The 23,289-nt window shown below is 46.1% G+C and overlaps 1 protein-coding gene and 1 non-coding gene across 12 annotated transcripts in view; both read right to left on the reverse strand.

The window, feature by feature from the left end:
* PROM1 (prominin 1) overlaps positions 1-23,289 on the reverse strand; it is a 148,515-nt gene that overhangs the window by 18,792 nt on the left and 106,434 nt on the right. For all 11 annotated transcript variants that reach the window (XM_070791836.1, XM_070791835.1, XM_070791832.1 and 8 more), the window contains 7 exons: positions 21,733-21,807; positions 19,368-19,431; positions 15,280-15,439; positions 12,167-12,319; positions 7,187-7,310; positions 4,807-4,910; positions 19-103 (listed from right to left, as the gene is read on the reverse strand). In XM_070791836.1, coding sequence (XP_070647937.1) covers positions 19-103; positions 4,807-4,910; positions 7,187-7,310; positions 12,167-12,319; positions 15,280-15,439; positions 19,368-19,431; positions 21,733-21,807 — 765 coding nt within the window. The remainder of the gene's footprint in view (positions 1-18; positions 104-4,806; positions 4,911-7,186; positions 7,311-12,166; positions 12,320-15,279; positions 15,440-19,367; positions 19,432-21,732; positions 21,808-23,289) is intronic.
* LOC139183711 (U6 spliceosomal RNA) lies at positions 15,009-15,115 on the reverse strand. The gene has a single exon (XR_011567337.1). It is a non-coding gene; the product is annotated as a U6 spliceosomal RNA (small nuclear RNA).

Genomic DNA, 23,289 nt, shown 5'->3' on the forward strand with positions numbered 1-23,289 from the left:
ACACACACACACACTCACCTTTGTAATGTTGAGCTGTTCACTGACATTGTAGATGTGGTCGAGCTTAAGTGTGGCATAAAGGCCTTTATTTTCTTTGCAGTCACTGAGGGAATAAACAGAGAAATCAGGATGCAAAAGGGCAGTTGTTGCTACCTCTGTCCGCTGCGAAGGATGGAGAGAAAGGTTAACCGTCCATTTTTGTTCAATCTGTGAATATGGACATGATGGGGCAGCTGGGTGTCAATGCAGTAAGCCTCCACCAGTGTCCCCAGGAATCCCCGGGGGCCCACCACTCCTGATGCCTTTCCCTCTTTTCCTTAATGTCCCATGTTTGGCACAGATACAAGGTGAAAGGTGAAAGTGAAGTCGCTCAGTCGGGTCTGACTCTTTGCAACTTCATGGACTATAGCCCACCAGGCTTCTCCGTCCATGGGATTTTCCAGGCAAGAGTACTGGACTGGGCTGCCGTTGCCTTCTCCAGGGGATCTTCCCAACCCAGGGATCAAACCTGGGTCTCCCACACTGCAGGCAGATGCTTACCCTCTGAGCCACCAGGGAAGGCCAGAAGAGGACAGGTAAATACTACAGCCTTAGTGCTCTGAGTGATAACAAAGTTTACAAATTGGGAAGACATAAACTCTAACCTGAAAAAACCAACACATGTCAGAGAGATGTGTATTACCAAGCATTATCTTTATTAAAAGATTTAATAAATATTTATTAGAAGACTCTATCGGGCTTCCCTGGTGGCTCAGTGGTAAAGAATCCACCTGCCAGTGCAGGAGACATGGGTCCAATCCCTGATCTGGGAGGATTCAACATGCCATGGGCCAACTAAGCCCATGAGCCACAACTACTGAGCCCGCGTGCCCTGGAGCCTGTGCTCTGCAACAAGAGAAGCCGCTGCAATAAGAGGCCCGTGCAAGGAAACTAGAGTGTAGCCCCTGCTCACTGCAGCTATAGAAAGGCCTGCTCAGCAACGAAGATCCAGCACAGCCAAAATAAATAAAATTATATAAAAAACTTTATCCACTGACTTCCTGGCAGTCCAATAGCTAAGCCTCTGCACAAGGGCCCAGTGAAGTCAAATAAAGAGATAAATTTGTTGTTAGTCAGTTGCTGAGTCATGTCCCGCTCATTGCCAACCCATGAACTTCAGCCCACCCGGCTCCCCTGTACTTCACTGTCTCCTGGGGTTTGCTCACATTCATGTCTGTTGAATTGGTGATGCTATCTAAACATCTCATCTGACATCCCCTTCTCCTCCTGCCTTCAATCTGTCCCAGCATCAGGGTCTTTTCCAATGAGTCAGCTCTTTATATCAAGTGGCCAAAGTATTGGAGCTTCAGCTTCAGTGCCGGTTCTTCTAATAAACATTCAGGATTGATTTCCTTTAGGATTAACTGGTTTGATATCCCTGCTGTCCAAGGGACTCTCAAGAGTCTTCTCCAGCACCTCAATTTGAAAGCATCATTTCTTCCATGCTTAACCTTATGATCCAGCTCTCACATCCATACATGATTATTGGAAAAACTATAGCTTTGGCTAGAAAGACTTTTGTCAGCAAAGTCATGTCTCTGCTTTTTAATATGGTATCTAGGTGTGTCATAGCATTCCTTTCAAAGAGCAAGTATCTTTTAATATCACAGCTGTGGTCACCATCTGCAGTGATTTTGGAGCCCAAGAAATAAGACCTGTCACTGCTTCCACTTTTTCCCCATGTATGTGCCATGAAGTGATGGGACTGGATGCTATGATCTTAGTTTTTTGAATGTTGAGTCTCAAGCCAGCTTTTTCACTCTCCTCTTTCACCCTTATCAAGAGGCTCCTTAGTTCTTCCTCACCCTCTGCTATTAGAGTGGTATCATCTGCATATCTGGAGAAGGCAGTGGCACCCCACTCCAGTACTCTTGCCTGGAAAACCCCATGGACGGAGGAGCCTGGTAGGCTGCAGTCCATGGGGTCGCTAGGAGTCGGACACGACTGAGCGACTTCACTTTTACTTTTCACTTTCATGCATTGGAGAAGGAAATGGCAACCCACTCCAGTGTTCTTGCCTGGAGAATCCCAGGGACGGGGGATTCTGGTGGGCTGCTGTCTATGGGGTCACACAGAGTTGGACACGACTGAAGTGACTTAGCAGCAGTAGCAGCAGCATCTGCATATCTGAGGTTGTTAAATATTAAAAAAAAATAAAGACTCTATCAAGCCCCTTCCTGACCATTTCCCTCCACATTTCCAGGGTTGAGCTCTACCTAATAAACCTACGGTTGGACTAAGGGTAGGGGACAGGGAGGGGCTGGCAAACGTCCACTTTGGCTGTAAACCTAACTTGGCCTCACCTCTCCTAACTTCTCTGAAACGTGGCAAATGCCTTCTCGAGTGAGCTCACAGGGTGGCCACACCCTTGCACATCCATGCCACCCAGATGACCTCATCCTGGGTGCCGCTCCCTTGTGCAGCTGCCAAGGCCCTGTGGCCCCGAGGGACGCCTGGGAGAAGAACTTCCCAGAATCCTGGGAGGGGTGACGCTCCTCTCTAGGGAACCTCAAGTAGGCTGGCGTTGGTGATACACTGACCACCAGAGGAAAGACCGGAGAGTTCCACTGGAGCCAGAATCCCAAAAAGCTTGCAGACGAGGCCGAGAAGCTTGGCTTCCTTCTCTTAAGCCTGGTGAGGGTTTCATTCATTGCATTCATTGGAGTACACAGACTCCAATGGATTGAAAGTGTCTTCCTAGAACATGCTGTTGAGAAGGCTCCTGTGACCCTCTGGGCAAAGCAGAAGACCCCAGGTGATGAGCAAGTCTGCCATGGGGGCCGGGTGCCAGGCAGATGGACCCCTCTGCTGCTTACTCACTGTCTGTTTCCCTGGAAGTGAGGGGAGCTGGTGATACTCAGCTGACTATGATCATCCTGCTGAAGCGACAGGAAGGGGACCGGGTGATCACAGAGGCCCTGGGGGTGGAGCCGGGCTGGCGCCCAGGCAGCCTGATTCACGGCCTGGTCCTCAGGCTACACCACTGTTGGCCCGTGAGAGACTTGGACCTGATGAGAGATTTTTGCATATGGAGGGCTGGGGACGTCTTTCCGGCTTCTGCAAGATCTAACTCAACTTTTATGCTAACTAAAACAGATTGCTTGTGGCCTGTCAAAGAGACATTTGTATGTCAGCTTACATACAATGAAATTATGAAAGAAAAGGGTGTACTGACCAGGAGAATGTACCCATCAAAATAAAGATTAAATGTTTCCCTCCCTGGGACATCAATGCTGGTCCTCCCTAGGTGATAAGACCGCCTTTCAGGTGCCAAGGCCATGCTGACTTGCTATATATATGCTGATCTGTTTTTGTTTTTTGAAATCTTTAATGCATGTATGCCTGACTTATTTAATGTTACTTGTCCTGACAAGATATAAAACTGTGCTCAGAGCCATGGTTCCTGGAACAACTCCTCAGAGCTGTCTGAGAGGCTGTCTCCCTGGCCAAAGTCCGCAGTTTGGCTCACGCTGAAGGAGGAAACAGAACAGGTTCTATCTTGAGAGCAGGACTCCATTTTGGGCCGGACTGTGGACTTTGAGCTCTATGCCCAGAATCTATGGAAAGGACATACCAACTGGAAAACCAGGCCCCTGGAAGCAAGAGCCCAAGGGCTCTTCATCGCTAAAAGAATACCCTAATTATCTGTGTAACTGAATAGAATCATACATTCTACTATGCTTATTGGGGTATGACCACAGGCCTATTGATAATTGTCCACTGTTAACTACCTAGGCTTGGAGAAGGCAATGGCACCCCACTCCAGTACTCTTGCCTTGCAAATCCCATGGACAGAGGAGCCTGGTATGCTGCAGTCCATTGGGTCGCTAAGGGTCGGACACGACTGAGCGACTTCCCTTTCACTTTTCACTTTCATGCACTGGAGAAGGAAATGGCAACCCACTCCAGTGTTCTTGCCTGGAGAATCCCAGGGACAGCGGAGCCTGGTAGGCTGCCGTCTATGGGGTTGCACAGAGTCGGACACGACTGAAGCAACTTAGGAACTACCTAGGCTTAAGGCATATGACTCACGGGTTAACTTTGATTGTCAGGGAATTCGGGGAGGTGGGTTTGTGAACGTACACTTAGGGTATATAAGGTTTTCACAAAAACTGGTCGGGGTCCTTGGCTAAGAGGAGACTCTGCCTTGGGTCCACCGGTGTAATAAACCGCACTCCACTATCTGCATTGTCCTTCTGAGTGAGTTTGTTTCCTGGAACACGTGGCTACAACAACATAAAACTCTTTCCTATTCCTATTAAAGACTGTAGTATATTTCTGTTCTTTTCTCTTTTTCTGCTGTCCCACAAGGCTTGCAGGATCTTAGTTCCTGAGCAAAGGATGAACCTGGGCTCTGGCAGTGGAAGGATGAAGTCCTAACCACTGGATCTCCAGGGAAATCCCACGCTTATCATTTCCACTGACAGACTCATCCAGTGAATTCTAAATTGTTATACAGCATTTACCTGGGGCAGGGTGACTCTCAAACAAGAGTTTTCCCAGGGTCCCAAGAATGCATTTTAGGGTCACCTCTACCAATAAATTATAGTGATAAAGACAAAGTGACTTGGGATGCACCATCCTAACTCCTAGAGGGTTTTCTGCGGAAGACTGCCTTTTTGGTCTTACTGCTGAGACCAGAGACTGGCTTACTTCTGAAATTGGAAAGTTGACCATTCAAATGAAAAACACATTGAGAGCAAAATTGTCATTGTAAAAACACAACATTCTAAGTAGCAAAAAAATGCATAATGCAATTATTCATACCTGTAAACTTGTTCAAAAGTGAGATTAATATCTGGTTTGTTAAATACTAGGCCAGAGAGATAGTATTTCCAATCCTCATTTAGTAAATATGGAGTGTCCAAAACCTAAAAGAAATGTAAAGACAGTTTTACACTAACATATATGCATATAATTAAATAATATTCTGTTAAACATATAATATTTGGGATATTTTTATTTATATCATGACTTACTTCATTGATTTTCAATTAAACTAGAAAATAGAAGTGTGATTGCAACAGAAGACAGATCACTGGGTACAAACCGAAGGAATTATTAAGAGTACGTTTTTGAGAGGAACATCTAAGTAAAATAAAGATTAGACACGGCTGAAGAATAATTGATTCAGAATATCTGATAGGAAGCCATGAAGCAGTAGGCCCAGCTCTTCACTCTTTCTCCCTGGACAAATGGAGTTAAATCAGGCACATTCTTCAACTTCACATTATGAATTTTAGATGGACTAATGAGTATGTGACTGTATACATACTTGAGGAGTGCAAATGGGAAACACCCTCATTTTTCAAAATATTCTCCTCTACTTTTTAAGAATTGCTCTTTTAACAATTTGAAAGTGAAAGTGAAGTCGCTTAGTCATGTCCGACTCTTTGCTACCCCATTGGACTGTAGCCTACCAGGCTCCTCTGTCCATGGGACTTTCCAGGCAAGAATACTGGAGTGGGTTGCCATTTCCTTCTCCAGGGCATCTTCCACACCCAGGGATTGAAACCAGGTCTCCCGCATTGTAGGCAGACGCTTTACTGTCTGAGCCACCAGCAAAGTCCAATTTTAACAATTTAATGTAGAATAAAAGATGATGAAGTCGGGCTTGATGCATTAATTTTTTTATCAAGAGGCCACACGTGTGACAAACTGATGCTCCCAATTGACTTTTCCTGAACCAACTGAGGAATTAAAATACCTCCACAACAACTGGTTTATCTTAGGAGTCCCTCACCTGATTTTATAACAGATATGAGGTAGATGAATATGTACAATAAAACAGGAAAGTGGAAACACATTTTTTAAATCAGAATAGGGAGAAAGACACTGGAAAGTCAAAATGAGAAGACAGACCTGTAGATCAAAGTGTCTTTATTAGTTAATGAAGCTAAACTTGGATATAGTGCCCTAAAACCTGAAGTAGTTGGCTGTAGAGGGAGAAAGTGAAGTCCGAATTTAATTCCCAACTACCTCGTCAGATTTCCACCAGGGACACCTCCGCCATGAGGCGTGCCATTTAGCAGTCTCCTTCACGTCAATATTTTTTGAAGATTTATTTTTCGCTGCATCCAGTCTGATTGCAGCACATGGACTCTCGAGGTGTGGCTCGCGGGCTCATCACAAAAGCTTAGTTGCCCACGGGCGGTGGGATGCTAGCTCCTCCCCCAGGGATCGAACCTGAGCCCCTGCAGTGCCAGGTGGATTCTCAGCCTCTGGACCACCAGGGAGTCCCCTCTTTCACTGCAAATTTAGGGCCCTTCCACCATCTGTGTGGGGAACTGTCATCTGGGAAGTTCTTTGAAATATCAGAAACCTCTTGAGGTATGGAAGGAACCTGGAAAATTTATCCTTTGATGTTCCACATTTGGAAACTAATTCTGAGAAGAACTGTATTCTCCCCGAATATGACAACCAGCATTGATGAGTAAGCCTTAATTCCTGGTATTGATTTCATTGACATTGAAAAAGAATACAGTTGACCTTTCAACAACATGGGCTGGACCTGCAAGGATTCACTTCTATGTGAATTTTTTTCAGCACTAAATACTACAGTGCTATGTGGTCTGAGGTTGGTGGAATCCGAGGAAGAGTATATGGAGTAATCATGTGAACAGAAGGCTGAATATAAGTTGAATGCCCAGAAGATGGTCACCCCCAGTGCCCTGGTGTTCAAGGGGCACCTGCACTGCCATATTTTTTTTTTCGCTCTGACAAATAGATGGATCTCAACCTACTGAGTACACACCAGGTGCTCATTGTTTTACTCTTGAAGAAACCCACCAGGCCTGCAGCTGCTGCTGCTGCCAAGTCGCTTCAGTCGTGTCTGACTCTGTGCAACCCCAGAGACGGCAGCCCCCCAGGCTCCACCGTCCCTAGGAGTCTCTAGGCAAGAACACTGGAGTGGGTTGCCATTTCCTTCTCCAATGCATAAAAGTGAAAAGTGAAAGTGAAGTTGCTCAGTTGCTTCCAACTCTTAGCGACCCCATGGAGTGCAGCCCACCAGGCTCCTCCATCCATGGGATTTTCCAGGCAAGAATACTGGAGTGGGGTGCCATTGCCTTCTCCGACCACTAGGCATGGGGGCAGAATAAAAGCTTTGGCTCAAGCACTTCGTAACGGACACACAATCCATGTTTACCTGGAATAACTTTTTGTTTCTGTAAGGCTCACAGACCAGTTTTTCCATATTTCCACCCGTGACAAAAGTCAGCACCACGATGGTCATGATTATCCAAGAAAAGAAGAAACTGAGTCCAACCCCACTGGAAAAACAAACAGGAAAAAAGTTAATAATTCTACAGGCAGTTATTCACCATTACCAGAACTTACTCATTCCACCTATTCCACATATACAATGACCTGGGACGCCAGCTTTCAGCAGGTTAACCCCGGTTCAGCCTACCCAGGGTGCAGACAGGAAGTGCAAGGCGCATCTTAAGGGGATACTTGGCCCTGGGTCCCTGGCCTGCCTGCAGCCCGGAACTGGGGCACAGATGTGGACCTGGGGTCACCTGAGGGAACCAAGGCTGTCCTTTGAGGAGGAGGCTATAAGCTGGTGTCCGTGGAAAATGCTGCCTGTCCTATCAGCAAAGGACGCTACACCCGCTCCAACGGTGAGCCCTGGGGGGCTCACTACAGAAACAGGATGCCCCCCATCTAGCCACCACCCGCTGTAGCCACCCCGAAAGGACGCCCCCAGCAGAGACTCGGGAGGATAGCTGAGGCGCTCGTTTCAGGAATGATGTCAGTGAGCTCAGACTATCTGCCTTTCTTTTCTCTCTCTTTTTTTTTTTTTAAAGAGATGAATCTGTAGACATGCCGCCTGCCGTGTAAGGTTTTATTTTTAATTTGTAGAATGTTGTGGTAGTTTCAGGTGTACCGCAGCAGTAAATCGGTTGTACCTATACATACGGCCACTGTTTGTTTTTCAGATTCTTTTCCCATACAGCCCATTACAGAACACGGAGTCGAGCTCCTGTGCTATACAGCAGGTTCTTACCAGTTACCTATTTTATATATCACAGTGTACGCATGCGTCTACCCCAGTCTCCCAGTTTATCCCACCTCCCTTGACTCCCCGGTAACCATACGTTGGTTTAGTCCGTTCATGACTCTATTGCTGTTTTACAAATAGAAGTTCATTTGTACTCCATTTTGTTAGAGTCCACACAGAAGCAACACCATATAACACACTGAGTGAAGTAACTCAGACGCAGAGAGACCAACCCCACGTGGTGTTCTTCAATTAGTACTAATCTTCTGAGGCTCCGAGGACCAGGTCTTTCTCGGAAAAACTCCTCTATAGCCTGGCTCCTCCCTCACCTCTTCAGAACAGTTCCCTCAGAGCGACTTGAGAGGCTGTGTCCTGGCCTTAAATCCTCAGTTTTGTCTGCCAAATACAGCGTAATTCTCAGATTTTAGGGGGTGCGTTTTTTTCAGTTGACTACAGGCAATGTACTCTGGGGAGTCTGAAAGGGGCAGATGTATTCAGATATTCAGAGGGATGCAGACAGAGAAGCGCTGTGAGGGACAGCCCAAGATGGCGGGCAGGGGCATCCAGCGGGGAAGCCTGGAGGATCCCGGAGGGAAGGCCACTGAAGGTCTCTAAGCATGGGAGGAACACGCCCCGAATTCTCTCTGTAAAAACAAGCTCTCTTGGCTGCATGTGAAGGGTGGATGGACAGGTGCCCACAGTGGAGGGTGTTAGGGAGCTGGCTCTCTCTGGCCCCAGGGGGGCCTGTTGCAGCTATGAGCGGTGGAGTGGAGTCAAGGGTGAAAGAGGGCTGAACCAGGAGGAAGACACAGGAGGATATGAGGAAGACTCGTGCGCTCAAAGTGAAAGGAAGGGAAGACGGGGTGCGCCAGGGCTCGTCAGCAGCAGGGACAGGGAAAGGGGGAGAAGATGGACTTCTACAAGGTCCTGTTTTCCGGGAGACACGGCGGAGGAGATGCTGTGCAGGTGCAGTTTGGTGTTTGGAGCACAGAGGCCTGGGTTACAGACCTACTTTAGGGAGTCAGTGGCTTAGAAATGATGACTGATCCTTGGGGCTGCAGGGGGAGGCAGGGGCAAGCCTAGGACTGACTGGGCCTGGGGGCACCTCACCATTTGAACAAGAAGTGGTAGAAAGACAGTCAGCAAAGGATTCCAAGGTGGAGGCTCAGGAGGGTGGGAAGGAAACCAGGAGGGTGTGAGGTCACTGGGAGTTACGGCGTGTTTGCACAAGGAGGGGCAGCTGTTCCGTCCCTGCTGTGACATTTGAGAAGGACTCAGAGAAGTCCCCTGGACTGGAGACGCAGAGGTCACTGCTGGCCTGACAGTGACAGGTGAGGAATCACAGTGGCTCGGGCTGGGCAGGAGGTGGGGGACCAGGAAAGGGGCAGCAGACGCAGATCTTCATTTCAAGATGTCTGTGCAGACAGGCGAGTTAGAGGGGAGGATGGGTTGTCCATGGGGGTTTCCTGTTTTCATTTCTAAAGAGGGGAGAGCCCCGTGGTGTGGCCGATGGACATTCACCACTGCACCCCACTCAGCCTCTACAATGCTCCCCAGAGCCTCAAAAGACACGTGACCACAGAGAATCCAGGACTCCTCCTTTCAGATCTTTTCACTCAGATCCTCCTGGGAGGCAAGGACTCTTGCTTGGTTGGTAGAGAGACCATGCTCTTGACTGGACAGTATCAACCACTTTCAAAGAGCAGGTGGTGTTTTGGCTTGAAGCTGAACCAAACATACTCTTTCTCATTTCTACAAACAAGTCAGTGATTAGAAGGAAGAAACAGCATTCTCCTAGTTTGATGAGTCCATCCAGTTGTTGACCAGATGACTCAAAAGATGCAGCATTCTGCCAAGTATGGCAAAGCATGCCATGCTGAAGGGTGGGCTTCGACAGGACAAAAAAGAAATTGCAGACACCCTCAGGGTGCAGACCACCCAGAATGCACCTAACAGCAAGTGACAGCTACCAGCCTGTCCCCTACTGCTGAGATGGGTCCTATGGCTCCTAAGTCAGAGGTTTACATGTGACTCTAACCCTTTAGAGATCCCTTAACGTGAGATGTGAGTATTACAGCCAAACTAAGGTGGCTCTCAGCCTCCCGTCAGTTTGCTCATGACTCTATTTTATTTTTTTTTTTTTTGAGCTAGATACCACATTTTTTTGCTTTCATTCCCCCCAAAAAGTAGAATAGACTTTTATGAAAGTTGAACCTTTTTAGAGCAATTGACTTCCTCCCTTCAATAATTAAAACGATGCATTAACAACACATAAATCCACCATGAAAATACTGACAAAATAGCCAAGTGATAGGGTTATTAAATTTTGAACATTAAATTAATCTTCTGTCTGTAGCTGTGGACATTTAAACAAAAGGCTGGGCAAATACACTCTTCCTTGTTGGCTTAATTCCTGAAGCTTAGGCATGTGAGCAAGAAGGCATGTCCATGGGTGGAACTCTGTCCAGCTTTATCCAGTTCTGGCAGACTCCCATGTCATCAGCTTTAAGGTTATTTTTAAAACTTCACTTAAAAAAAAACCAACAAACCCACAAATGAACCTAACAGAAAGACTCACAGACATAGAGAAAGACTGGTGCTTGCTCGGGGAGGGGGTAGGGCAGGCAGAGGGATGGGCTGGCAGTTTGGGGTCAGCGGATACAAATTATGCCATTTAGGATGGATAAACAACAAGGTCCTACTGTATACACAGGGAACTATATTTAATATCTTGGAATAAACTATTACCGAATAGAATATAAAAAGGAATGTATACATGTGAGTCACTTCGCTGTACAGCAGAAACTAACACATTGTAAATCAACTATGCCTCAATAAAACAAAAACTCATGTGCCTGTATTCATGTGAATAAAGGCGTGTACTACAGTGAAGCCTGAAGCTTTACGGAAATGGCCTTTAGAGTCACAGCTCATAAGTAGCCAGATTATTATAGTGACCCAAAGTTTAAAAAAGCAAATTAATGCATGTCACTATAGACACAAGTCAAGAAATGGCTGTGGTTTTGGTTCCCTATGGCCCAAAACACCTCTTCTAAATCTTAACCCTCCCCTGGAGCCTCATCACCACCATCCCCAACTCATTCCCAGGAGTTTATAGGAAAAGAGAATATCACAGAGCTTCCCCTCTGGGGAGCATTCGGAGCTTTTACCCCTGGTCACTGGTTTACATTTCTGGCTCCACCTCCACTTCCATCCAGCACATGCCCCCTCTGCTTTGTTATAAGCTAGTAAACGGTTTTCTTTACAAAGATAGGAACTTGGCTACGAATCTGACTGAAACAGGGAAAACTGCTCCAGTGTGCGTCACGTTTAGCACCTGCTGATACCTCAGATACCTCATCTGATACCTCATCAGATACCTCATACCTGATCCCACCACTAATACAGGCTACCTGTCTAACTCCCAAGGGTGCTGGCTCCTCAATCTTTGTTCTAAATCGAGTCTCTAGAGCTTCAGAGTGAACAGTGTCTGGTGTCAGATCAACCTTCAGAAAGTGTCTGCTGAATGCATGGATTGGTAGATAGATTGACAGATAGATAAATAGATGCTGTTGTTTTTTAGTTGCTAAGTTGTGTGTGAGTCTTTTTCGACCCTGTGGACCATAGCCCGACAGGCTCCTCTGCTCATGGAATGTCCCAGGTAAGAATACTGGACTGGGTTGCCATTTTCTTCTCCAGTGGATCTTCCCAACCCAGGGATCAAACCTGCGTCTCCTGCTTTGGCAGGCGGATTCTTTACCATTGAGCCACCAGGGAAGCCCAGAGAGATAGACAGATATGGGGGAAAACAATGAGAATTAAGAAAGCAAACTTGGAAATAATTTCCTGATAGCTGCTTTATGGAGGAGCCTACCATACACACGTGAATATACATATAAACATGGATTTTAAGCTTGTCTCTCAAAGTGCCACCAACCTAGAGTTTCCTTGATTTTTATGCTTAATGGAATTTCCCAAACCAATGAAAGCATGATCACATCAGGTCTCCCCTGTCTGTCGCTGGAACCCAGAGTGCTTGGTCCAGAGGCCACGGGGTCCCTGTCACACCACGGTCCCCACCCTGTGTTTCCACCCTTCACAGACCAAGGAAGGACCGAGACTCACACCATGAGGAGGAGGCCCCCGGTGTTCGAGACGCAGCCTCGTCTGGTTGGGGTGGCTTTCTGGTCATAGCCCAACGTGCCACAGAGCAAGCCCAGGAGGTAAAAAATCAAGATGAGGGTCAGCAAGCAGCAGATGACCAAGCAAACCAGCCACCTGGTGGAGCAAACACAGAACAGGCACACGTGAGCGGTGACATCATCGCAACACAAGAGTGCTGGGCCGGGGCTGGAGGGGTCCACGCTACCCTTGGCAATCAAACACCAGAGTCCTGCTCACTCCTCAGAGGGAGAGCGCGTTGTGAAAAGACGTCTTTCCAGCCCGAGTCCTCCAACCCAACCAAATCAACATTTATCCTGGTTTCAAAGAGCTCTCAAAGGTCATGGGATTATCGCTTTTTTCCCTTCACTTTAATCCACCGGCCCGGAAGCAGGGTTGACTCAGCCTCTCTGAGGCAACTGACAACCATGCCCCTTAAGGCTTTTCAGTTCTCTCAAGGTTCCTGAGGCTACAAGTGTGGATAATCAGGGTGTTAGAGAAAAGAGTAAGTGATGGTTGGAATGCGTATTCAGATAGTTATTGAGGGTGGACCCAGGACAAGCCAAACTGAACACTGATTTACTTCCCCCGCCAAACACAACCACGCCCCTTAAGGCTTTTCAGTTCTCTCAAGGTTCCTGAGGCTGCAAGTGCTTATTATAAAGAGGATGAGATGCAGACAGATCATGCTAGACAACAGATAAGAATTTGGGACTGGTTCCCCTGGTCTTTTATCTAAAATGTTTTGTGATTTTAGGAATACTAGGGACAGCGGGGTGGGGAGTAACCTGTGTTCCTTACTGAGGCAGATACCTTCTACTTGATGAGTGCACTCAACATTTTACAAATTTTCACATCAAGTGAGAACAGTGTATGCTCAGTCATGTCCGACTCTTTGTGACCCCATGGACTGTAGCCCGCCAGACTCCTCTGCCTGTGGGATTCTCCAGGCAAAGATACTGGAGAGGTGTGCCATTGCCTACTCCAGGGGATCTTTTCAACCCAGGGATCCAACCTGAGTCTCCTGCATCTCCTGCAATGGCAAGGCGATTCTTTACCACTAGCACCACCTGGGAAGGCCTTAGAATTTTAGGCCCATCCCAAATCAAATGCCTGCAGAATGGGGGTCTCAGTGTTATGGGAGGTCTTGTGAGACACTTGAGGATAAAGGATCCTCAGTTAGGTCTTGCTGGCATTCCTCAAATGTACAGCAACCCAGAAGCATTCAAGGGTAGAAATACTTCCCAATGTTTAAAATGCTAAAAAACAAAGGATGTACTCTGCAACAAAAGCTGTCACTGCAGTTCTTCATTCAGTTAAGAATAAACTCAATCATTGTTAATAATGGGCTTCCCAGGTGGCACTAGCAGTAAAGAACCCGCCTGTCGATGCAGGAGACCTCAGAGAAGGGGGTTTGATCCCTGGGTTGGGAAGACCCCCTGGAGGAGGGCATGGCACCCCACTCCAGTATTCCTGCCTGAAGAATCCCAAGGATAGCCACCAGCACCTACTCTGTGACGTTTTGTGCCAGATCCCGAGGATACAAATTTAAATAAGCCATGGAATCTGGCCTCAGGGATCTTTTACTGTTAATGCATGCCTCATCTGCTTTGTTAAATTTCTTTTTAAATAAGCTTGTAGTCTCAGGGCGTGGGAGGAGGAAGGAAAGGGAGCTGGTATGTAGACAGATCATTGCACCATTCCTCCCATCTGTACCACTCTGACTTCTAATGAGATTTCAAGTCCACTGGGAAAGGGTCTGTCTTATGTTTGTTTGTAAAGCGTCTGCCTACAATGGGGGAGACCTGGGTTCAATCCCTGGGTCGGGAAGATCCCCTGGAGGAAATGGCAACCCACTCCAGTACTCTTGCCTGGAAAATCCCATGGACAGAGGAGTGTGGTGGGCTGTAGTCCATGGGGTTGCAAAGAGTCGGACACAACTGAGCGATTTCACTTTCTATTCTTTGTTCTGACACCTGCTGGGGTGGCCAAGCCACATGGTAGGAAAAGGCCGGCTGATACACAGCGATAAGTAAGGGCATAGTCAGATGGGAGTTAAAAACCCACCTTTGCCACGTTGTCCTCAGTCTTGAGTAAGTCACTTCACCTCCCTGAGTCTCAACAAAACAGGGTTATAAGCACAATACAACCCGGGGGGGTTTCTGTGAGATGCCACATGGAGATCTCATGGTGGGCGCACTTCGACTCTTCCTAAAGGCCAGCAAGTACTGTTATTGTCTCACTATTTATCTTGTGCTCCTGTATAATAAATATTCCAAGTAGGGATGGCAGTCTCTGTGGTCTCCTGGGTTTAGGCAGCTGGAAGAGTTCCAGTAGTGGTTATGGGGCTGAGCCTCTCAGAGAAGGGATTCTGTCTTACTCCTCATGTGATCCTGGATATCCCGTGAGTCTCTCCTGTCCTGTTCTCCCCGAGCTCTTGTCTGAGACATATGCCCACTAGCCTCTCCCAGGACCACATCCTCCCATTAGTGTTTTTCTAAAGGACAAAGAGCTGGGACCCACAGCAGCTTCAGACAAGCCACTGGTTCCAAGGATGCTCTTTCTGTAAGAACCAGCCTCTATGTATTTATTTTATATATGCATAAAGAAAAAAATACTATCTGAATGCTCTTTCTAATTTCTTTTAAATTTTAAAATCCTGTTACATACCTTAGATAATTATAACCAAGACTCTGGAAGCCATCAAAATTGCAAATAATTGACTATTTGGCTCAAGAACTTCCAGTCTTCAATATATATATATACACACACACACACACACACACACACATATACATATATACACACACATATATAATGCTTCGTGAATTTTCATGTCATCCTTTCACAGTGGCCACGCTAGTCTTCTTAGCGTGGTTTCAATTTTAGTACACATGCTGCTGAAGTGAACACTTCAACTTCTTCAATGAACTTAAACTAGGGTGAACACATATCACCTTGTGGCCTCTTTGTACAATTTGCTGTCCTAAGATGATCCTGGTTATATCGTCAGATTTTCACCCCACTCCCCAGCAAGCTCCACGCTCGTAGTGGAAAAGCTCAAAGAGGGCACTGACCTGTATGAATCGCATTCTTCCATAGTGGGTAAATAGTGGAGGATATAATCTTCAGAGTCATTAATGTAACGGACGAAATTCGACAGTGTCTTCTGAATAGGAATCTTCGTGCTTATATTTTTGACATCAGATTGAAGGGAATTCAAGGTCTTTTTAAACTCTGAAAACAAAGATGCCTTGGTTATGCATGTTCATAGAGGAGACAAGACACTTAGTTTTGGAATGTAACTGAAAAGCTTGAACCACTCTTAGTTCCTCCCGTGTTATGCAGATGTTTAAAATATGAGAAGATCCTACAACAAGCGTGAATGCAGCCAAGTCTATTGAAAAGCAATTAACAAAAGAGCAAGCTATGAGAGCTGACTTAAATGACATGGTGTGAAATCAAGCCAGAGTTTTCTACTTATTTCACTAAAAAAAGAAAAGCAAAATGGACCAAGTTACTAAACTGGACTGTGTGCCTACAGCAGACAAGGCATTTTTACATATGTTAACTCATTTCTCATTCCCAGTTCACTAACAGGGATGCTGGGCCCATAGGGGTTAAATCACTTGACCATAGGTCTGTTTTTCAGAAATACTAGAAATGGGATTAAAAACTCAGGTTCACCTACCTATAAAGCTTCTGTTAAATGATTTTGCAAAAAAAAAAAAAAAACTATTTAATAATATAAGAATCCCTCCATCTACAAAATAGCACTGAGGAACACAGTAATTCTCCAGGAACAATTTTTTGAACACGTGACCTCAGGTGACATTCTTGTTAAAATTGTATTTGACTCATACAAATGGAATCTTGCTAAAGTCTACCTGTGTCTCCTACATGCAAAAAGCAGTACTATTCCCAGCGGTCAGTTTCTATTAACCTGTATCCTAATCTCTCAGGGAGGTTATGGTGCATCTTTCTGGAATGTGTGTGATCATCAGGGCAGGTCCTGGGATCAAAGTCAGCAGGGGTGGGGACCATGACCACTCACTAGGACCTGAAGGGGGCCTCATCCACAGTGATTCTTGATGGGAAACATCCCAGAAACATACTCATTGGTCAAGGTCTGCTGATTCTGAAAGGCAGATACACGTCTCTGCAGCAGCGGAACCAAGACTGGCAGGTCTCAGGATGCGATCCGGGGCTCCTGGTGAACTTCCGGGAGCTGGGAGTACCATCCGAAAGGAAATGACGTCTCACTGGTGGGAATTTTTTGCTTGAAATTGTGTGGTTCACCTCCATGTGAATCATCAGGAGCTCCTAGGAGTCACAGAGTGGGTGGACATCTCCACATGACTCATGCCTAGAGACCCCAGGACCCTCCACTCGGAGACTCTGTAGGTCTCTCTTTTTTTAAATTAATTAATGTGTTTATTTTTGATTGCCCTGGGTCTTCGTTGCTTTGCGCGGGCTTCCTCCAGTTGAGTGGGGGCTACCCTTCACTGAGGTCTGCGGGCTCCTCGTCATGGCGGTGTCTTGCTGCAGAGCACAAGGCACACAGGCTTCAGTAACTGCAGCACTCAGGCTCAGTAACTGTGGCTCGCGAGCCCCAGAGCACTCTGGTCTTCGGGCTCTTGCAGGACCAGGGCTTGAACCCATGTTCCTGACACTGGCAGGCAGATTGTTATCCACTACGCCACCAGGCAAGTCCTCCAGGTCCCTTTGTTCACCCTGAGATTTCTGGGGGTTGATACACGTGGCATCCAACCAGTCCATCCTAAAGAAGATCAGTCCTGGGTGTTCACTGGAAGGACTGATGTTGAAGCTGAAGCTCCATTACTTTGGCCACCTGATGTGAAGAGCTGACTCATTGGAAAAGACCCTGATGCTGGGAAAGATTGAGGGCAGGAGGAGAAGGGGACGACAGAGGATGAGATGGTTGGATGACATCACCAACTCAATGGACATGGGATTGGGTGAACTCCGGGAGTTGGTGATGGACAGGGAGGCCTTGTGTGCTGCGGTTCCTGGGGTCGCAAAGAAGTCGGACACGACTGAGCGACTGAGCTGAACTGAACACGTGGCATATAGATATCCCCTCTCCTAAGTGCAGTTTCCTCGTCTCCGAATCCGGCCCCTTCCGCTTCTCTGCTGTGTTCCTCCCCACACTCCGCAGCCTTGGTGACTCTGTACAGAGCTGCCGCCCTCTCAGCAAATACCTTCTTCCAGCTTCAGTTCGGACGTTGCTTCCTCCGGGAAGCCTTCCACTATTCTCTCCGGCCTCTGGATCCCTTGCACACACCTCACCAGGTTCCCAGAGGGTGTTAAAAGCCAGCTGTAGGGTTCATGCCCAGCTGTAGGGTACGCAGGGGTCATGCCTCCCTCACCTCCCATCCCCAGAACCCAGCAGCAGCAGGCACACAGCAAGCAATCATGGGCACTAAAGGTTATTTGTTTGGGAAGGACATGAAAACCCTCACTTGTCTTCAACCTGGGGGGCGGCAGGGGGCGCTCGCTCAGACTCAAGAAAACTCTGGCTCGTGTTCAGGCGATGGCAGTGTGTATACCCGGCCTCGCGCATGCAAACTGCGCGCCCTGCTTGGCCAGACTTACAAGGGAGGGTGGCACGTATTGGCAGAGGAGGTCCAGGAAGAAGAAACAAAGAGAATAAACACAGAGATTAGTAAGCAAGTGGCTCTCGATGTACAGTGTGGGTTATCCCTCAGATGCCGGCATAGGAAAGCCAGAACTCTGTCTTGAATGCTGCTGCTGCTGCTAAGTCGCTTCAGTCGTGTCCGACTCTGTGCAACCCCATAGACGGCAGCCCACCAGGCCCCGCCGTCCCTGGGATTCTCCCGGCAAGAACACTGGAGTGGGTTGCCATTTCCTCCTCCAATGCATGAAAGTGAAAAGTGAAAGTGAAGACTCTCAGTCGTGTCCAACTCTTAGCGACCCCATGGACTGCAGCCTACCAGGCTCCTCCGTCCATGGGATTTTCCAGGCAGGAGTACTGGAGTGGGGTGCCATTGCCTTCTCTGTCATGAATAGGTCAGTATTTTAAAGCAGAATCTTAAATGGAAGGGAAACCACAGAACACCCAAAGCACTATGTATTAGGAGAAAATCCTTTTTACTCAAAGTCTTAATGGGTTGAAAGAACAGTATTAGGGGAAAAAAAAAAATCAAATACCTCCAACACAACATTTTAAAACCACTCCATCAACAGGTCTTCCCTGGTGGCTGAGCTGGGAAAGAACCCACCTGAAATGCGGGAGACGTGGGTTCGATCCCTGGGTTGGGAAGATCCCCCCGAGTAAAGGAAAGGCTACCCACTCCAATATTCTGACCTGAAGAATTCCCTGGATAGTATAGTCCATGGGGTTGCAAAGAGCGACTTTCACTTCACCATCAACAGATAAAAAGAAGCACTAAGAAGATGATTTAAAGAAAGAGAGGGGATAGCCTTACACAGCTTCAGAGATGTGTCCCCTTAGCAAACAGCCCAGGGGACTCCACACTCTTGCACAAAGAATTGTTTATACTGTGTTCTTTCTCTGTACCTTCACCCTAGGTACGACCACCTGAATTCACTGTGACTTGGTCGCTTGAGATCAGTGGGATTCTCTTGACATCACTTCTGCCTCTCCAAAAGTGTAAGCACCTTAAGACCCTAGAGCAGCATGACGTCAGCCTCACTAGGGCAGCATGACGTCAGCCTCAGAAGCAGACCAATGTTTTCCTAAAGAGACAAAATAAGTCCCTAGACAGAGTGTTCCTTTAAAAAAATCAGTTTAAGCTCTTATAGGAAATACATTTACAGTGAAAACAACCCAGATCTGACCTTCCAGACTAAGCTATGCCTGTTGTTGGCTCTTATAATGTCTGCCAGGTTATCATCACAGTCTGACCCTCAGCCCTGCAGCTTCCAGCCACAGGAGGATGTTAATCTGTGTTTAATAGGAGTATTTTTTTTTAATTGATATCATTTGGTGAAGGTAGCATTACTGAAATACTCATTACTTAGTTTTGTAGTTTGGGGTTTTAGTGAGAGAATTTTTTTTTTTTTAAGAGGGAAAAAGAACAATTCTTAATAATGCATTTCTTTGTGCTAACCAGCCAACTCTTAACAAGGAGACACAATTACTTCTAACCGGCAATCTCACCTGATATGAAGTCCCTGGTTTGATTTTGCACTTCCTCAGGTATGTTAGAAAGAGATTCATTGGCCTAAAGAACGTTCAAATAAAATCATTATACAGAGTAAGTAGAAGAGCATTTCATAGTATTCATGTTCAGCTTAGAATGGAACAGAGAAGCAAAATTCAACCTTTATCTTAAGGCTGAAATGATCATGACATGGTCATTTAAAGTCTAAAAAAAATATTCCCCTTTAGAGAGGACTTGCTTTAATTTGTATCCATTAAAAGTTTTTAATTTTCAGTTCATGTAAATGTTTCCATGTATTTATCCCAGTGTTTCTTAGCGGGGGCAACTTTGTCCCCCAGGAGGTATCTGGCAACATCTGGAGATGTTCTGGTTATCACAACTGATAATGTCCTTGCCGTTGGTGCGCATCAGCCAGGGATGCTAATAAATACTTGACAGTGTACAGGACCAGTCAAAGTGCCCTGAGGTTAAGAAACCCTGATCTGTACAATGTATCACATGTAGCTGTGAAGTGAAACTCTAAAAACAATCTTGTTTTCCAAGGCAACTGCATGATAAAATTGGAGATCTAGTCTCAGGGAGAATATTAATGTCCTAAAACACAACTTAGAAAGAATACAAACTGTAGTGAGGCTCAGATGAAAATCAAAGCAGCCATGCCAAGCTCTCTCACTCTTGGGCTAACCCCATGAAAGGCCAGTGTCATTATTTCCAAGCAGCTTACCTAAAGAGCCAGACTTCTGTCTAGAAGGGGTTTAACTGTGTTTCTTAACTCTCTGCTGGTGTATTTAGACATCTGTTAGGGAACGCTGTAGTGATTACAACCTCTTACGAACTGAATGTCTGTCTCCCTGGAATGTATATGTTGAAATCTTGACCCCCAAAGTGATGGAATTAGGAGGTGGGGTCTTTGGGACATGATTATCTCATGAGGGTGGAGCCTCCATGAACAGGATTAGTGCCCTGTTAAAGGGGACTCCAGAGAGCTCTCTCTACTTGGTGAGGATACAGTGTGAAAACCTAGAAGAGGTCCCCCTCATCTGAACCCAACCAGGCTGGCAACCTGATCTTTGACCTTTAGCCACAAGAACTGGTCAGAAACACATTTCCATTGTTTATAAACCACCTGGTCTATGATAGTCTCTTATAGAAGTCCAGGCTTCTCGGATGACTCACTGGTAAAGAACCCGCCTGCCAATGCAGGAAACATAAGAGACGTGGGTTCCATTCCTGGGTCAGGAAGATCCCCAGGAGAAGGAAATGGCAACTCCAGTATTCCTGCCTGGGATATCCCTAGGACAGAGGAGCCTGGCATGCTGCAGTCCATGGGGTGGGAAAAAGTCGGACATGACTTAGTGACTCAACAACAACAATCTAAGTTACAAACTTTATAAGATTTGTGGTGACAACAAGTTCCCACTTTAGCTTAGCAACACTGATGGCATAAAAAGGAAGTTCATGACTTGTGTTTCCTCAAAAGTAGCTAAGCCACCCCACACACTGGTACTTGCAGTGCTTTGGTACAGCTGACCTCTACATTTATCTGTGTTTGGACTTGGGGAGGTCAACCATCATAAGAGGTTTAATGTCTAGAAAGGTATTTACAGATCTTCTGATTCCATTTCTTAATTTAACAGGCAAGACGACATCAGAGCGCAGAGACCGAGAGTCTCTAACGATGTGTCTAAGGGGACACTTACTTTGTTAGCACACGTAGATGCGTGTTTGATAGACAGCTGATGACTTCTTTTATGTTCACGCTTAAAAGATGGAGCTGAGAAAAAAGCTATTCTCTCCCTCTTCAGCTCTTGGGGAAATTCCAGTATTCTGGACCAAGGTGGTCCCTGTCTTTTTTTAGGGTTTAAAGTCTTGTGGGACAACCAAGACAGGAAAGCAATAGTCACTGCGATGAGGAACTTAACAAAGAATATTTGCGATGCTCTAAGAGTGTATTAAAAAAGGGTTCTGATCTGGTCAAGATGCCCAGGAAAGGCCTCATTAAGAAGGTGAAGTATAAAACTTCAGGTAGCTACTAGTAGCCCAAGAAGCTGGGCAAAGGACAGGGAGAAAAAAAGAAAACGCCAGGCAGAGCACACAGTCTGCCCATGAGCAGATGTGAGGAGGGCACCGCGTGGCCGCCTCCCCGGCAGAGCGTGAGAGCGCCTTCAGTGAGCACCAGCACGACGTCCGCCACGACACCCTTCCGGTCCTGGAGGATAAGATCCATCACCCTTCTTGGCAACTCGGCTCCAGAATGTCTCTGCTTTTTCGGTGTTACCTAAGATCCTTATGCACTACTCTACTCTTGAAAATAATCTAAAATAAGCTACTGTGTGGTTTTTTTTCCTCTAAAGACCATACCTTTTGGACCAGGCCGGACAAATCTGTTTGAAGAAGTCCATCAAGCTGAGTAATATGTCCATCCAAAGATGGGAGCTGAAATTTTATAAAACAAAGTATAAGGCCAGGTGGTTACCCCGCACCCCCAATTCTTTGTCATAAGCAAGGGATCTTCTTAAATTCAACTCCCGAGACATCTATATTATAAAGGGTATGACCTACGTTTCTTCTGAACAACAGCATATTGTTGGAGGAAAACCATTGGCTCAGAATGGACCCTACAAGTACTGATTTTACATGTTTGGAGGTCTCTCATAGCAGTCAGCTAAAAGTGAGGGCAAGAAATTTAACAGATTGAATACATGTGACCTCACATGTGATTGAATACCGGGACTAAATGTTGTTGAATACAGTTGTAAACAGCTTCTTAAAAACTAGCCTTATAAAGGGAATCCCTGGTGGGTCTGTGGTGAAGAATCCACCTGCCAATGCAAGAGACGTGAGCTTGATCCTGGGTCAGGAAGACACCCTGGAGAAGGAAATGGCAACCCACTCCAGTGTTCTTGCCTGGGAAATCCCATGGAGAGGAGCCTGGCAGGCTACAGTCAATGGGGTTGCAAGAGGTGGATATGACTTAGCAGTGAAACCACAGCAGTCTTCAAAAATGTCAGTGTCACCAAAGAAAGACTGAGAAACTGTTCCGGGTTAAAGGAACTAAAGACACACGACAACTAAAGACAATGTGTACCCCAGACCGGACCTGGAACTGGGAAAGAGAAATCAATTTTAAAGCGCACGTTTTTAGAAAAATCAGCAAATTTTGAATATAAACTGTGGATTAGAGGGTGGTATTGGGTCAGTATTATGTTACCTTAATTTTGGTAGTCATAATCATTATGTAAAGTTAGGAAACGCATCAAAATATTTAAAGGGTAACAAAGCATTATGTCTACATCTCTCCTCTAAATGACTGAGAAAAGAACAGAATGCCTAGTATTGTACCCATATAGATGATAGTATGAACAGATGACAGGTACATCAATACATGGATAAAATAGTATAATTAAACGGAGCAAAGTGTTGACAACTGGTGAATCTAGGTAAAAAAATGTAGACAGGGAAACTGGTACCATTGTTACAAATTCTCTGCATGTTTTTTAAAGCACATCACAATTAAAAGTTACTCCCAAAAGGACTCAATTTCAAAGAATTTAGATGCAAGGATACATCCTACGTATTGCTGTTCGATGACAACAAAAGTTATTGTAGTAGCTTCAACACAAATGTTGAATGTGAAGTGTTTGAATAAAACTGATTCACGAAATGTGAGAGTGTTTTACATAAGTGTGACATGTACATCTCACTGGGCTTCCCCAGTGGCTCAATGCTACAGAGGCCACCTGCTAACACAGGAGATGCGTGTTCGATTCCCAGGACAAGAAGATCCCCTGGAGGAAGAAATGGCAAGCCATTCCAGTATTCTTGTCTGGAGAATCCCATGGACAGAGGAGCCTGGTGGGCTACAGTCCATGGGATCACAAAGAGTCAGACAAGCCTTAATGACTGAGCCCACACACA

This window comes from Bos indicus, chromosome 6 (assembly GCF_029378745.1).
Source record: "Bos indicus isolate NIAB-ARS_2022 breed Sahiwal x Tharparkar chromosome 6, NIAB-ARS_B.indTharparkar_mat_pri_1.0, whole genome shotgun sequence".
NCBI lineage: Eukaryota > Metazoa > Chordata > Mammalia > Artiodactyla > Bovidae > Bos > Bos indicus.